The 14988-nt window shown below is 35.7% G+C and overlaps 1 protein-coding gene across 1 annotated transcript; it reads left to right on the forward strand.

Annotated features, from left to right (window-relative positions):
- Window positions 1-2255: 2255 nt before the first annotated feature.
- On the forward strand, window positions 2256-3654 carry LOC110613855 (probable inactive chitinase-like protein LaCIC). The gene is made up of 3 exons (XM_021755213.2): window positions 2256-2724; window positions 2934-3084; window positions 3168-3654. The coding sequence occupies exons 1-3, from the start codon at window positions 2256-2258 to the stop codon at window positions 3556-3558; spliced, it is 1011 nt and encodes a 336-aa protein (XP_021610905.1). The 3' UTR covers window positions 3559-3654.
- The last annotated feature ends 11334 nt before the right edge of the window (window positions 3655-14988 follow it).

The following is a 14988-nucleotide window of genomic DNA, read 5'->3' on the forward strand; positions in this document are numbered from 1 at the left end:
GGGGAAGAGTCATCACAATAAAATAATATTTTAATATGAATTTTTAAAATTTGAAAAATAAAAATTTTGTTATTTTTATTATATTAAAAAAATAATATTAATTTATAGTTAAAACAAATATATAAAATTATGCATAATTGATAAAAATTAAAAATAAAAACATTTGAAGTTTTATTATTATATTTTACGTCATTTTAACAACAGTAGTTAAAATTAATAGTAATTTGTTGTTTATTTTTGTTAATATTAATTATAGATATATTATTTTTAAGTGGAAAACAAATATCACAATACTAGATATACAATTGTTATTAATGATATACATATGTTATTGAGAAATAAACATGTTTTTATGAAAAAAACAATAAAAATGATTGTTATTATAATATAATATAATATAATATTTTTTCTATTTCATTATTTTTATTTATTTTATTTTTTTATATATATTAAAAAAATATATTTTTTTATTAATTTTTTAATTATATCCGACATAAATTCATTAAAATTTATTAAATATTAAAAGATATTTTGAAAAAAATTTTTAAAAATAAAATAAAATTAAAATAATGTGTATGATATATTTTATTTTTTAATTTTTAAAAAATTAAATTACTCACATTTTTGAAAATAATTAAATAATATGTAGAAATTATTTTATTTCTGAAAAATTAAAATTAAAGTTATAATTTTTATTTTAAAATTAATTTTTTTAGTTTACAAGATTTAAAGGTGTATAATTTATAAAATTAATTTTTTTATTATTTGAAATATAATATTTAAATTTAATTATTTTATTTTTATTTAATTTTTATGATATTTTTTAATTTATATTTTTCAATTGTATTTTTATTATATTAGTAATTTTACTGTTGAAATCTGAATGATTAATATATTATTAATGAGTAAATTAATTTTAATAATTAACGGGATATGAAGTTAATAAATAATTTAAATATATATTAAAGTACAAAACGTTTTTATTTTCTTTTAGTTTCCATACGATAGAAACGTTTCCCTTACACTTTATTTTATTTATCATACCTTTATTTTTATTGTTTAAATTATATTTCGAGTTTGTATATGTTTAAATTTCTTAATTTATTTATTTTTTATTATAATAAAAAATTACTAAATCTATTTGTCTTAAAAAACTTAATATTTAAATAAAAATAAAAATTCAAAATTTAAAAAATAAAATAAAATATAGAAGTTTATTCTATAATTTAAGTATATTACAAGTTAAGAAGTAATGCATAATTATGTATATTACATTTAAACAATAATGGATGGCATGAATTAAAATTAAAAATAAAAAAGAATTTTTATTGAATTGTTAATTTTAATTAAGCGAAAAAAATATTTAAGTTAAAGTTTTTGTTTAAAGAAGTATAAGATTTAGAGTTAGTTCATAAATAATAAGTTTTATGTTTGTATTTAATTAGTTACGTATATTAGGAAAGTATTTATTAAAAAATTATTAAATAAATTTTTAATGGTAATAATTATTTAAAATTTAAATAGTGATACTGAGAAATTACTGAAATATTCATGATAGTAAAATAATATTATAACTATGTTCACGTGGTTTAATAAGTAGTTAATATAATGAAAGTAATAAATTTTATTTTGTATTTCTTATATAATAAACCATATATTCATATTTCGCTATTACTAAATATTATTAAAAGATTTTATGTTTTAAACTATATTCAACATGAAATCATTATTAGAAAGTTAATAAATAAATTATCATTTTAAAAAAAATATTGGAACATATAAGAATAATAAAATTAACTTCCATAGAAGAAATAAAATTATATATATATATATATAAACAAATTTATTTAATTTTTATTTACAAAATAGGTGTAAATTAATTACAATTCAACACTAAATAATGATTATGTCTAATATATATATATTTTTTTAAAAACTAACATTTAAAAAAATATTTCATTAGGGTAAGATTTTCCAATACTTCAATAGTTTTCCTACTCGATCCGAATATGTGTATTTGAACGCATCCTTGCCCTTTTCAAACAAAAGTTAAAGCTGCCATATAATTAATGCTTAATTTAATTAATTTAAGAGAGTCAAAACAAAGTAAGCCATCTTTATCCAAGTAACATTTTAAATGCTATAAACGATTAAGCCACAAACTCACAGCCCTCTGTCTTTATATATACCATTTGTAGCTAACTACAAACACATTCACTTCATCATTCAAAAACATAATTATACCATATAGAGACATGAGAGCTTACGCTTTTATAGTTTTTTCTTTTCTGTTGATATCCTTTTTGCTTAGTATTTCAGCTGAGCAATGTGGATATCAAGTTGGGGGTGCATTATGCCCTGAAGGCCAATGTTGCAGTCAATGGGGCTGGTGTGGTAGCACAGTCGATTATTGTTGTGATGGTTGCCAAAGTCAATGTAACCCTGATGATATATGTGGCAGTGGTGGAGGTGGAGGTGGCGGTGGAGGAGGAGGCGGTGGAGGAGAAGGCGGTGAAGACCTCAGTAGAATCATCTCAAAATCATTATTTGAAGAGATGCTTATACATAGAAATGATGCTGCTTGTCCTGCTCGCGGATTTTATACATATGAGGCTTTCATTACAGCAGCCCAAGCTTTTCCTACTTTTGGAACCACTGGAGATGATGCTACACGTAAAAGAGAGATTGCTGCATTCTTCGGACAGACATCTCATGAAACTACAGGTTATTTATATTGTTGCTTTTACTCAAATTTTGCTTTTGTTGGATAATTAACTTTCTACATTTTCTCTTAATAAAAGTCAAGACTTTGAAATCCCGCTATCGAATAGTGTTGGATTAAAACTTTTAGTCTTAATTAATTAACTTTAATTACTCCAATGATTTATTATTATTTAGTTAACTGAGAAATTTGTGTGGGTGATGCATTGCAGGAGGGTGGCCAACTGCACCGGATGGACCATATGCTTGGGGATATTGCTTTTTGGAGGAATTAAGTCCATCAGACTATTGTTCTCCAAGTGACAAATATCCTTGTGCTCCTGGGAAGCAGTATTATGGCAGAGGTCCCATCCAACTTACATGGTATTTTTCCAATATGTTTAGATTTCAAGTACATAAATTTTATAATAATAAGATAATTTGAATTAACTACTTTATTTATTCAGGAATTACAATTATGGGCAGTGCGGTAATGCCCTAGGCATAGACTTGTTGAACAATCCAGACCTAGTGGAGAAAGATCCAGTCATTTCCTTCAAGACAGCAATCTGGTTCTGGATGACTCCACAATCTCCAAAGCCCTCTTGCCACGACGTCATCACTGGAGAATGGTCACCCACCCCTGCTGATTCGGCGGCAGGAAGAGTTCCAGGTTATGGCTTGATAACAAACATCATCAATGGTGGTCTTGAATGTGGTAGAGACCCTGATCCACGGGTTGAAGATCGGATTGGGTTCTACAAGAGATATTGTGATATATTTGGAGTTGACTATGGTGACAATCTTGACTGCAATAGTCAAAAGCCATTTGGAAATGGGCTGGTAGATTCTATGTAATCAGTTTCCCTTCTATATTTGAAAGAATAAACTAAATAAAACACATGCCCCTTGTATGTCTATAATCCTATTTACTAGAAATAATATGGATCTTAATTTTAGCGTATTTTATAATTTATTATGATAACTTTTCTTAAAATCACTTCATTTTGAGGCTTATTTCATGTTTTTATGATAAGAGGTTTATTTTATTTTAAATAATCAATTTTATTTTTTTTTATTAAAATAACTAAATATTAATTTTGTTTAAAAATATTAAATTTATAACTCAAAATCTCAGTCGATAACCTTTCTTAATTAAAGTGGATGAAACCTATTTCTCAATTGGGGGAAATTTAAAGAACTTTGCCCATTATAGTGAGTGATTATACTTATGGTAAAGAATGACTTTATGCCGTTATGATAAAGAGTTTTATCAATTAGAGAGAAGGGCTCTTGACCACTGTAAAAAGAGAATTTTACCGATAACGTAGTCTGACCCATAGAAGCAAGGAATGTTTCCGCTAAAGTGGAGAAGTTAAAGACATCGTTTGTAGTGTATAATATAATTATATTTAATATATTGGTAATTCATAGAGAAGACTGAAAAGAGTAACTAATATATTTAGTATTGATAATGAGAAATTAATTGATTGTAATTAGAATGAAATATATATATTTAATCTTGTAATTAAATAATTTTATTTTAAATAGTGGATGATAAATCCCTTGAATATAATTATGTGTGGATAGGATAAATCACATTAAAATTTTATATTTTAATTTTATTATTTATGATTATTAACACAAAGAAGTCATCATAACAGCTATAGTAAACATTATTCAAATTTTCATGAATATTATTATATAGTACGTATATATGTGCTCTCTTCTTTATAGTAATATGAGTTTGCAGTTAAAAAAAAAGAGTTTTTCTTTTATAATTTTTTTTAAATAATTAAATTATCTTTTGCACTATCAGCGACGGATATAGTGACGGAAATTACTTCTGTCAAAAAAAAAATTTAGCGACGGAATTCGACGGATTTGCAATGCATTAGCGACGAATTTTAAAAAAAATTAGCAACGGAATAATTCCATCGCTAATTTGTCAAAAAATGCGAAAAATATAAAAAAAAAAAACCTTAATCATCTCTTTCATCCTCTCTTTTGATTTCAGCCACTGTCTTCCTCTCCTCTTCTCTCCTCTCCTCTTCTCGGTGCCAAACCCTTATCTTTATCGTTGTTGTCGCCGCCGCCGCTGTTTCCGCTGCCGTCGCTCCCTTCGCTCATTTGAAAATTTGGTTCGGTTTTATTTTTTATTCAATTCGGTTCAGTTTGAAATTTTTGAAAAATCAGTGATTTCAGTTCGGTTCGGTTTGATTTTTGATAGGCGGTTGTCGAAGCCGTAAAAAATAACCTATTATTAATCAACAAATAAATTTGCAGATAGTGGCAATAGGGTCGAACCACAGGGAATTGACACCAAGTATCTTCCTAATAATGACTAAGGCAAGTAATAACGAATAAGTAAAAGAGGGCGGTTTGTTTTGATGAGTTAAAATCTAAAAGCAAAAGAGAACAATAATTTAATTGAAAAGGTATTTCAATGAGAAAGAGATTCTAGCTGAAGTGTGAGTCTAATTCAATTTGTTCAGAATTGATCATTGATTATTAAGGACTCCTATTTGATTTCAATAAATCAGTTTTGGTTGTGGAAGACGCTTCTCACAATCCAAATTCCTCCTTAGTTCTAGTTCTATTAGGAAACGTTCGCTAATCAAACACTGATCAACAAGTTGCCAAGGAACGTCCTTGGGGCATTTAGCATCGAACAACCGTTGATCGCATTAAGACTTAGAGAAACCCAATTCTATCCTTGCCAACCGCGTGGTCAAGGCTAGGTTATGCAACTGATTATATTTATGTTCAAACAATTTAAGCAATTACGGACCTAAATCATTCAAACAATTTATCACTTAAGCAATTTAAAAGCAATGGGCCCTTATTGATTCTAAAAGCAAAGTAATAATTATGGAAAAGATCAGATTGCATGAATATTGAAACAAGCAAGAGTTCAACAATGGAGAATTAAACCTCCCAATTCATCACAAATCTGAATATTCTCAACTTCAACTAGAAAATAATGAATTTAGCCAATCATGGTGACTAAAATACAAAAATAAAGAAGAAAAGAAAGAAGGAAAGTTTCTGCTGTGTTGCTAGAGAATTTCCGAGGATGGCAGATGCTGAAAGAGATCTCCTCTGCTGGTTTGGAGGTTGCTCTTTTATAGTTGGAGAATCTCATCCATCTAGGGTTTTGAAATCCCTTCTTGACTTGGTCTTTGATTCCTCTTTGGATGTGGATTTTAATTGTAAAAGGAATTCCTTAGGTGAGAAATTGTCTCGTGGCTCCTGGAATTATGTTGGTAGTGATTGAGTTAGATTTGGACTTCTGATAATTCGAATTTCTAATTTCTGCACTTTTCCCGCTCTGCTGTCAACTTCTGCTGTCAAGGTGATTTGGGCAGTTTCTGCGAGTGATTTGGGCAAATCACTTGCCCAATCTGCCCCAATCGCTTTATGGGATTCAGTCCAGTTTCTGTCTCTGTCTCTGCGAGTGATTTGGCCAGTTTCTGCGAGTGATTTGGCCAAATCACTCCGACCCAATCACTTTTCCAGCTTTTTCTTCACTTTTCCAGCTTTTTCTTCACTTTTTCTCTAACTTTCCAATTTCTTCCTTTTCTGTAAAAACATAACAAAAACACAAATTAAGCTAGAAAAATGTGTAAATAAACAGTAATAAATATAATAAAAATGTGGCTAAATTATGCTTGATCAAATACCCCCACACCTAGCTTTTTGCTTGTCCTCAAGCAACAAACAACTTAGTCAATCAAGCCCCTTTTTCTTTTGAGCCTAAGTACCACTTAATCAGCCCCCCTAGACTCCTAAATTGAAACACTACAGTGTAGGATGCATGTACTAAGGTTGTCCCCTTCTTTCCTTGTTTCCTATTGCTCACCATGGCCAAGGGAAAGTTTTTGATTTGATCATGCTTATTCTTTTATATTAGGTTTAATGCAATCCCTTAAGAGTGACTTGCCCTATTTTAAGCATTTTTAATTACCAGCACTTTTTATCCTTGCCTGAAAAAATCACCAACCTTTTTACGCGATGGTGCATATGGGTGATACACCCCCGGTTACTCAGTTGGTCACTTGTCCAAGTGGCTACTAGCTCTGTTCATAATCTTAAACCATCAAAACTTTATTTTATGCTTGAAAAGTCACCAACCTTTTTACGCGACGGTGCACATGGGTAATACACCTCCAGTTACTCAGTTGGTCACTTGTCCAAGTGACTATCAGCTCAGTTCATAGCCTTAGATCATAGGAACAGGTTGTGCTTTTTGATTTGCTGAGTTTTTCTTTTTCTTTTTCCTTTTTATATCAATTTGGGCAAATCAACTCAAAGAGAATTACACTAAATTTTATTGCATGTATTTTATTTTCCTTTCCTATTGGCCACAGCAGTTTCAAGAACTCAATTCAAGAAGAAAAAACTTCCTAAGTAAAGGCTACACACTGTGCATGGTTCAATTTAGGTTTAAAGGGTTGGATAATCAATGGGGTCATGAGATAGGAAGCTCTTTTAACCTTGTTATCTATGCTGAGTAGAGCAAAAGCTAAGTCAAAATTCTGTGTGTGTGTGTGAAAAAAAATGTATGAAAAAAAGAAAAAATTTTGGTGTGTGTTTATGGGGCAAAAAGATGCAAAATGAAACAAAAAAGAAAGCAAAAAGATAATGTAAACAATGCAAAAATATAACCTAGCAGTAAATACCCCCACACCTATCCCAAACATTGTCCTCAATGTTTAAACATAAATATGAAAAAATTAATAAGGAGAAGGAAAGGGACTGCCTGAGATGTGGGTGATTAGGCCAAGTGATTTGGGCAAATTACTCGGCCAAATCACTGTCGTGGCTGGTCTGTGGGTAGAAAAATGGTCCACCAGCAGCTGCAACAAGTGCTCCATATGCTGCATTCTGTCCTTGATTCTGGTGAGATGAGCCTCCACCAAAGGGTCTTGAGGTGCCTTTTACGTCCTCCAAGGTCCACCCAATTGCTTTCTTGTGTTTCCTTAACATATCAAGGAGCTTTTCTTCTTCCTCCTTGCTGAGTTGGTTGGAAATAATTACTGGAAGTGTATTTTCAACTTCCAAGTAGGCATATTTGAGGTGGCTGGGCAAGGGCTTCAAATCTGGTGCAGCTGCTATCTGGGACTCTGCCTGCTGTCTGCTGATTGATTTGGGCAGATCATCGCTGATGATTTGGGCAGATCGACTGCCTATCGTGTCTGTCTGCATTGGTGATTTGGGCAAATTGAATTCTGCTTGCACTGATGATTTGGGCTGATCACCTTCTGTCGTGTCCGTCTGCTCACTGATTTGGGCAGATTGTCTGGGTGATTTGGGCAGATCACCTTCTGTCATGTTTGTCTGCTCACTGATTTGGGCAAATTGTCTGGGTGATTTGGGCAGATCACTCGCAGAAACTGCCCACATCACTGTCTGGTCTGTCTCTGAGCGGTTTCTGTCCATCTCTTCATATTTGCACAAATCAGCATGGAGTGTTTCCTCTAGATCAAAATCAAAGACTTCTTGGCTCAAGTCATCAATGACATCAAGGCCATAAACAGGAGAAACATCTTTAGGGAATTTCATAGCTTCATAAACATTGAATTTGATAATCTCCCCTTCAAACTCCATGGTTAATGTGCCATCATGCACATCAATTTTGGTTCTTGCTGTGCTCAAGAATGGCCTTCCAAGTAGGATGTCAGAGTAGGGATGGCAACGGGTAGGGTACCCGCGAAATTCAGGGTATCCAAATCCGAACCCGATTATATTTACAAAATCCGAACCCGTCCCAAATCCGTTTAATATTTTATTTTTACTATCCGAATCCGTCCCGAACCCGTTTAACAATACCCGCACAATACCCGAACCCGATTTTTTTAATTGAATTCGATGAGAAAAACTGCCAAATAAACTACACCTAACAGTTGCACAACCCAGCAGACCCAGCAGTGTGTTCAATAACAAGAACCAGCAACTCAGCAACCCAGCAAATAATGATTTATAATCATATAATCAGATTAATTCCATAAATTCTAAAAATCAACAGTATTACATTAATCAAATAGCAAATAATTAGATTTTTTAACAGTATCCAAATAATTAGATAAATAGTTCCTAAATTCTAAAAATCTTTAATAGCAACTAAAAATTTTTCAAGAACATACACACAAAAGATCTTGATTATCAAAAAATTTAATTGTAAACCTGAAGAGAGTTTCAGGAGATGTCGCCGACGCCGATTGAGGAGGGGAAGGGTTGTCTCTAGAATCAGTGAAGTGGAGGAGAGAAGCGTCAATTGAAAAGAGTAGATGTCACCGACTGGAGAGAGAGAAGGAGATATCGCCGATGCCGACCGGGGAGAGGGAAGAGTTGTCTCCAACTGGGAAGTCGGAGATGTCGCCGCTGGAGAGAGAGAAGGAGATATCGCTGACTGGGGAGATCGCTGACTGGGGAGAGAAAGGAGACGTCGCCGGTGCCGACTGGGCTGCCGGCAGTCGTCAGTGAAGTGGGGGAGAGGCGTGACTGAGAACTATGGGAAGGGAAGCGAGGGAGAGAGGCGCCGACGAAGAGAGGAAAGCAGAGTAAAATGAAAAAAGGAATTAGGGATTAGGGTTACTTCACTTAGTTTTGTTAATATAGCTAATCGGGTTCGGGTAACGGGTATCCGAGCACCTATTCCCGAACCCTACCCGAATCCGAGACGGGTAGCATTTTTCAATTCCGAACCCGCCCAAATCCGTTTTGTAAAAACCCAAATCCGTCCTAATAGGGTTTGGGCGGATCGGATACCCGCGAAAACCCGCCCGACTGACATCCCTATGTCAGAGGTGGTATTGCTCTTGTCTTCCTCCATGTCAATGACGTAAAAATCAACTGGGAAGACTAGTTGGTCCACTTGCACCAACACATCTTCAAGCACTCCCTTGGGATAGACAATCAATCGGTCAGCCAATTGAATTACAATGCTGGTGCCTTTTAGTGAACCTGCATTCAATAAATTAAAAATAGAAAGGGGCATGACATTAATTGAAGCTCCAAGGTCACACATGGCCTTCTTTATTCCCACATTGCCTATCTTGCATTTTACTGCAAACATCCCTCTATCCTTGCATTTGACTGGAAGTTTCCTTTGGATGACAGCTGAGACACACTCCCCCACACTCACCTTTTCACGTTCAACAAGTTTCCTTCGGTTGGTGCATAGCTCTTTGAGGAACTTAGCATACCTTGGAATTTGCTTTACAGCATCAAGTAGGGGAATGTTGATTTTCACCTTGCGAAAGGTCTCAAGTATTTCTTTCTCCTCTTTTTCTTTTTGAGACCTTGCAAATCTTTTGGGGAAGGGAGGAGGTACCTTGAATTTTTCTGTTGGTGGCTGTTTCTACTTCTGACTGAAATCTGCCTCATCTATTGTTTTGGGCAGATCAAGTTCTGCCTTCTCTAGCGATTGGGGCAGATTACCGCAGGTGATTTGGGCAGATCGATCGCAGAAACTGCCCTGATCACTTTCTGGCAGATTTTCCTCCATGGCCTGTTTTTGCAAGTTTTCAGACCTATTGTCTTGCAACTCCTTTCCACTCCTCAATGTGATGGCACTAGCGTTTTGCCTTGGGTTTATCTCAGTTTGGGAGGGTAGCTTCCCTTGAGACTCATATTTGCTCATTGAGGAGGCCATTTGACTCACCTGTTTCTCAAGACTTTGCACAGTACTTGCTAAATTTTGCACAATCTCTTCAAGAGGTACTTTGGAGTTCTGAGGTGCAGCTTGAGCTTGATTCCTTTGTTGATAGCTTGGATATTGATTTCCTCTTGCATAGCTAAAATTTGGATGGTCCCTCCAACCTGGATTATAAGTATTTGCATAGGGATCATACCTTCTTTGCCCATTGAAACCTCCAACAGCATTGACTTGCTGGTCCTCCTCTTGAAGGGAAGGACATAGATCAGTTGGGTGGTTGTTGGCACATATTCCACATGGCTTGGGCTGCTGAATCTGCTGGACTTGTTGGGTTTGACTCACAACAAGGCTACGGACAACATTGGTGAGTTCAGAAAGTTGGGATGATAAAATGGAATTACTCACCTCATTTACATTCCTTGTTGGCAGCTCTTGGTCTCCAAATTGTTGAGAAGCTGCAGCCATGGAGGAAATTAAGTCCCTAATCTCTCGAGGTGATTTTTTTTCAATTGTTCCTCCACATGCTGCGTCAATAAATTTTCTCTCTGAGGGTAGCAAACCTCCATAGAAGTACTCAATGAGAGATTGGTCAGAAATATCATGCCGAGGGCAGCTTGTGCACAACTTTTTGAACCTTTCCCAATACTCATACAAGCCTTCAGAGTGCTTTTGCTTTATGCCACTTATTTCTTGACGGATGCCTATGGCTTTTGAGGTTGGAAAGAATTTTCTCAAGAATGCTCTTACCATATCAGCCCATGATGTGATGGATCCGGGTGGCAAGTAGAATAGCCATTCTTTGGCATAGTCTTCAAGGGAAAAAGGGAAGGCTCTAAGCTTGATATCGTCTTCTAGAATGCCTTGGGGTCTCATGGTTGAGCACACAACGTGGAATGCCTTCAAATGCTTGTGAGGATCTTCATTTTCTAGGCCTCTGAATTTAGGAAGGAGATGAATCAGTCCTGTCCTTAGCTCGAATGGTGCTGTCAATAGGGGATATTCAATGCATAAGGGTGCTTGATCTCCTGTTGGTTCAGCTAACTCTCCGAGAGTTCTTTCCCGTGGCTGGGGTGCTAGGATGGGCGCATTTCCAGCTTGTATTTCAGCTTCTACATGTGCAGCAGGTGGTGCTGCCATTGCTGGATTTTCTGCCATAACCTGGAATCGAGTATCAGGTTGAAATGCAGTAGTGGCCATAGGAGAGTCTGCTGGTGCAAAGATTTCTGCAGCAGGGGCAGTAGGTGGTCTGTGAGGTGGAGTTGTTGATGAAGATGGTTTTGAGGCTTGGTTCCTCAAATTCGCTTGCTTCCTTAAGTGCTTGGCAGTTTTCTCAATCTCAGGGTCGTAAAGAAGAGTGTCTTTACGGCCAAACCTGGTCATAAAGGGAAAATACGTTAATTTAAATCAATTCCCCGGCAACGGCGCCAATTTTTGATAGGCGGTTGTCGAAGCCGTCAAAAATAACCTATTATCAATCAACAAATAAATTTGCAGATAGTGGCAATAGGGTCGAACCACAGGGAATTGACACCAAGTATCTTCCTAATAATGACTAAGGCAAGTAATAACGAATAAGTACAAGAGGGGGGTTTGTTTTGATGAGTTAAAATCTAAAAGCAAAAGAGAACAATAATTTAATTGAAAAGGTATTTCAATGAGAAAGAGATTCTAGATGAAGTGTGAGTCTAATTCAATTTGTTCAGAATTGATCATTGATTATTAAAGACTCCTATTTGATTTCAATAAATCAGTTTTGGTTGTGGAAGACGCTTCTCACAATCTAAATTCCTCCTTAGTTCTAGTTCTATTAGGAAACGTTCGCTAATCAAACACTGATCAACAAGTTGCCAAGGAACGTCCTTGGGGCATTTAGCATCGAACAACCGTTGATCGCATTAAGACTTAGAGAAACCCAATTCTATCCTTGCCAACCGCGTGGTCAAGGCTAGGTTATGCAACTGATTATATTTATGTTCAAACAATTTAAGCAATTACGGACCTAAATCATTCAAACAATTTATCACTTAAGCAATTTAAAAGCAATGGGCCCTTATTGATTCTAAAAGCAAAGTAATAATTATGGAAAAGATCAGATTGCATAAATATTGAAACAAGCAAGAGTTCAACAATGGAGTATTAAACCTCCCAATTCATCACAAATCTGAATATTCTCAACTTCAACTAGAAAATAATGAATTTAGCCACTCATGGTGACTAAAATACAAAAATAAAGAAGAAAAGAAAGAAGGAAAGTTTCTGCTGTGTTGCTGGAGAATTTCTGAGGATGGCAGATGCTGAAAGAGATCTCCTCTGCTGGTTTGGAGGTTGCTCTTTTATAGTTGGAGAATCTCATCCATCTAGGGTTTTGAAATCCCTTCTTGACTTGGTCTTTGATTCCTCTTTGGATGTGGATTTTAATTGTAAAAGGAATTCCTTAGGTGAGAAATTGTCTCGTGGCTCCTGGAATTATGTTGGTAGTGATTGAGTTAGATTTGGACTTCTGATAATTCGAATTTCTAATTTCTGCACTTTTCCTGCTCTGCTGTCAACTTCTGCTGTCAAGGTGATTTGGGCAGTTTCTGTGAGTGATTTGGGCAAATCACTTGCCCAATCTGCCCCAATCGCTTTCTGGGATTCAGTCCAGTTTCTGTCTCTGTCTCTGCGAGTGATTTGGCCAGTTTCTGCGAGTGATTTGGCCAAATCACTCCAACCCAATCACTTTTCCAGCTTTTTCTTCACTTTTTCTCTAACTTCCCAATTTCTTCCTTTTCTGTAAAAACATAACAAAAACACAAATTAAGCTAGAAGAATGTGTAAATAAATAGTAATAAATATAATAAAAATGTGGCTAAATTATGCTTGATCAATTTTAGACGTAAAAATTTCGATTAGCCTGAACCGAACTGAAATCACCTATACTACGTCATTTCAATAGTTTCCTAATTCCCTTCCCTTCCCTACCCTAAATCTAAAACAATTTTCTAGCTCCGTGCGTGCGGCCAGTGCTCCATCCTTTGTGCTTACCCCTAACACCCTCACCTCAAAGTGCCTCGCCTCTGAGCTCCATCCACTTCCAGCTGCGCTTCCACCATCCACCGTTCAGCCTCCAGTCTCTTTCTAAGTAGAGCCATGCACGCATCTCGCCGCGAGATTCTCGCACCTATGCCTCGACTCTCCTCTCGACTGGACTGATTCACCATTGTCGATTAACTTTCAACTCGTCGCTTTTCACTATGTTGTGGCTGCGCGACTGATCAAGCATAATTTAGCCACATTTTTATTATATTTCTTACTGTTTATTTACACATTTTTCTAGCTTAATTTGTGTTTTTTATATGTTTTTACAGAAAAGGAAGAAATTGGAAAGTTAGAGAAAAAGTGAAGAAAAAGCTGGAAAAGTGATTGGGTCAAAGTGATTTGCCCAAATCACTCGCAGAAACTGGCCAAATCACTCGCAGAGACAAAGACAGAAACTGGACTGAACCCCAGGAAGCGATTGGGGCAAATTGAGCAAGTGATTTGCCCAAATCACTCGCAGAATCTGCCCAAATCACTTTGATAGCAGAAAATACAGCAGAGGCGGGAAAAGAGCAGAAAATCCAAATTCAAAGGAAAGAAGTCCAAACCCACTTCAAACACTACAAGATCAATCCCAAGAGCCACGCCCCTCATTGATAGAGCATATTTTAGTCCATATTTTCATGATCTTATTGATGTTTATTTGCACCTATTCTACCTAATTTTGTGGTTTTAATCATGTTTTGCAAATATTAGGTGTGAAGAAACAATTTGGAGAAAATGCTCTTAAAAGTGCCAAAGAATGCCAAAAAAACAGCCACTTTCGGAAGCACCTTCGGAAGCACTTTCGGAAGCCAAAAGTCACCCACTTTCGGGGGCACTTTCGGCGGCCTAAAGTCAAGTCCAGAGACGAAAGTCCACTACTTTCGGCCGCCGAATCTCAACTTTCGGCCGCCGAACCTCCAAGAAATCCAGCCTCCGAAACTCATTTTAGGCAGCCAAAAATCGCCTTCAATGCACTCCTTCCTTGTCCAAGAAGCCATATCCCAAGTTGCCATATTTGAGGAGCCAAATAAGGGAAATATCTTGAGATCCAAATCTTCAATATTCACATTCAATTATTGGATTTCAAGATCCCCCTTATTAAGGAAAGAAAATCCAAAGATCACATGCTTCCTACTTAGTGCCATGCACATTCAAAATTCAAAAGGAGTCTTTACCTTCCTTAATAGTGCATGGGCAGCCTCCTAACTATTTAGGCAACATCTTGAAGACCTAGGGCAGCAAGTAAGAAGACCAAAGTGCCCCCACTTGCCTCCAACTCGTTTTTGCCTTCACCTATGCACAAAGAAGCCTCATAACTCACCAAGGGCACTTTGGACAGCCTCTAAAAGTCTCCTGGACTTCCATGAAACCCTAGGCAGCCTCTCAAGACATATTTAAAGGCTTCAAGAAGACAAGAAAGGCAGATTTTGTTCCACCTCTTCTCCAAGGAAATTCGGCAAGGCCTCTAAGGCTCTCTCCCACTCTAGTTCTTCATCTTTTGCTTTCTTTTCTTTTATTTTCTGTTTGGTTCAGCCATGAGTGGCTGAAACCTTATTTCTAGTTGA

Source organism: Manihot esculenta, chromosome 4 (assembly GCF_001659605.2).
Source record: "Manihot esculenta cultivar AM560-2 chromosome 4, M.esculenta_v8, whole genome shotgun sequence".
Lineage (NCBI taxonomy): Eukaryota > Viridiplantae > Streptophyta > Magnoliopsida > Malpighiales > Euphorbiaceae > Manihot > Manihot esculenta.

What these genes read in the sequence shown, in the direction of transcription:
- LOC110613855 (XM_021755213.2), top strand. Translation starts at nt 2,256, where the DNA reads ATGAGAGCTTACGCTTTTATAGTTTTTTCTTTTCTGTTGATATCCTTT. An exon ending in GACATCTCATGAAACTACAG is followed by an intron (nt 2,725 to 2,933) that starts GTTATTTATATT and finishes GATGCATTGCAG; the next exon opens with GAGGGTGGCCAACTGCACCG. An exon ending in GGTCCCATCCAACTTACATG is followed by an intron (nt 3,085 to 3,167) that starts GTATTTTTCCAA and finishes TTATTTATTCAG; the next exon opens with GAATTACAATTATGGGCAGT.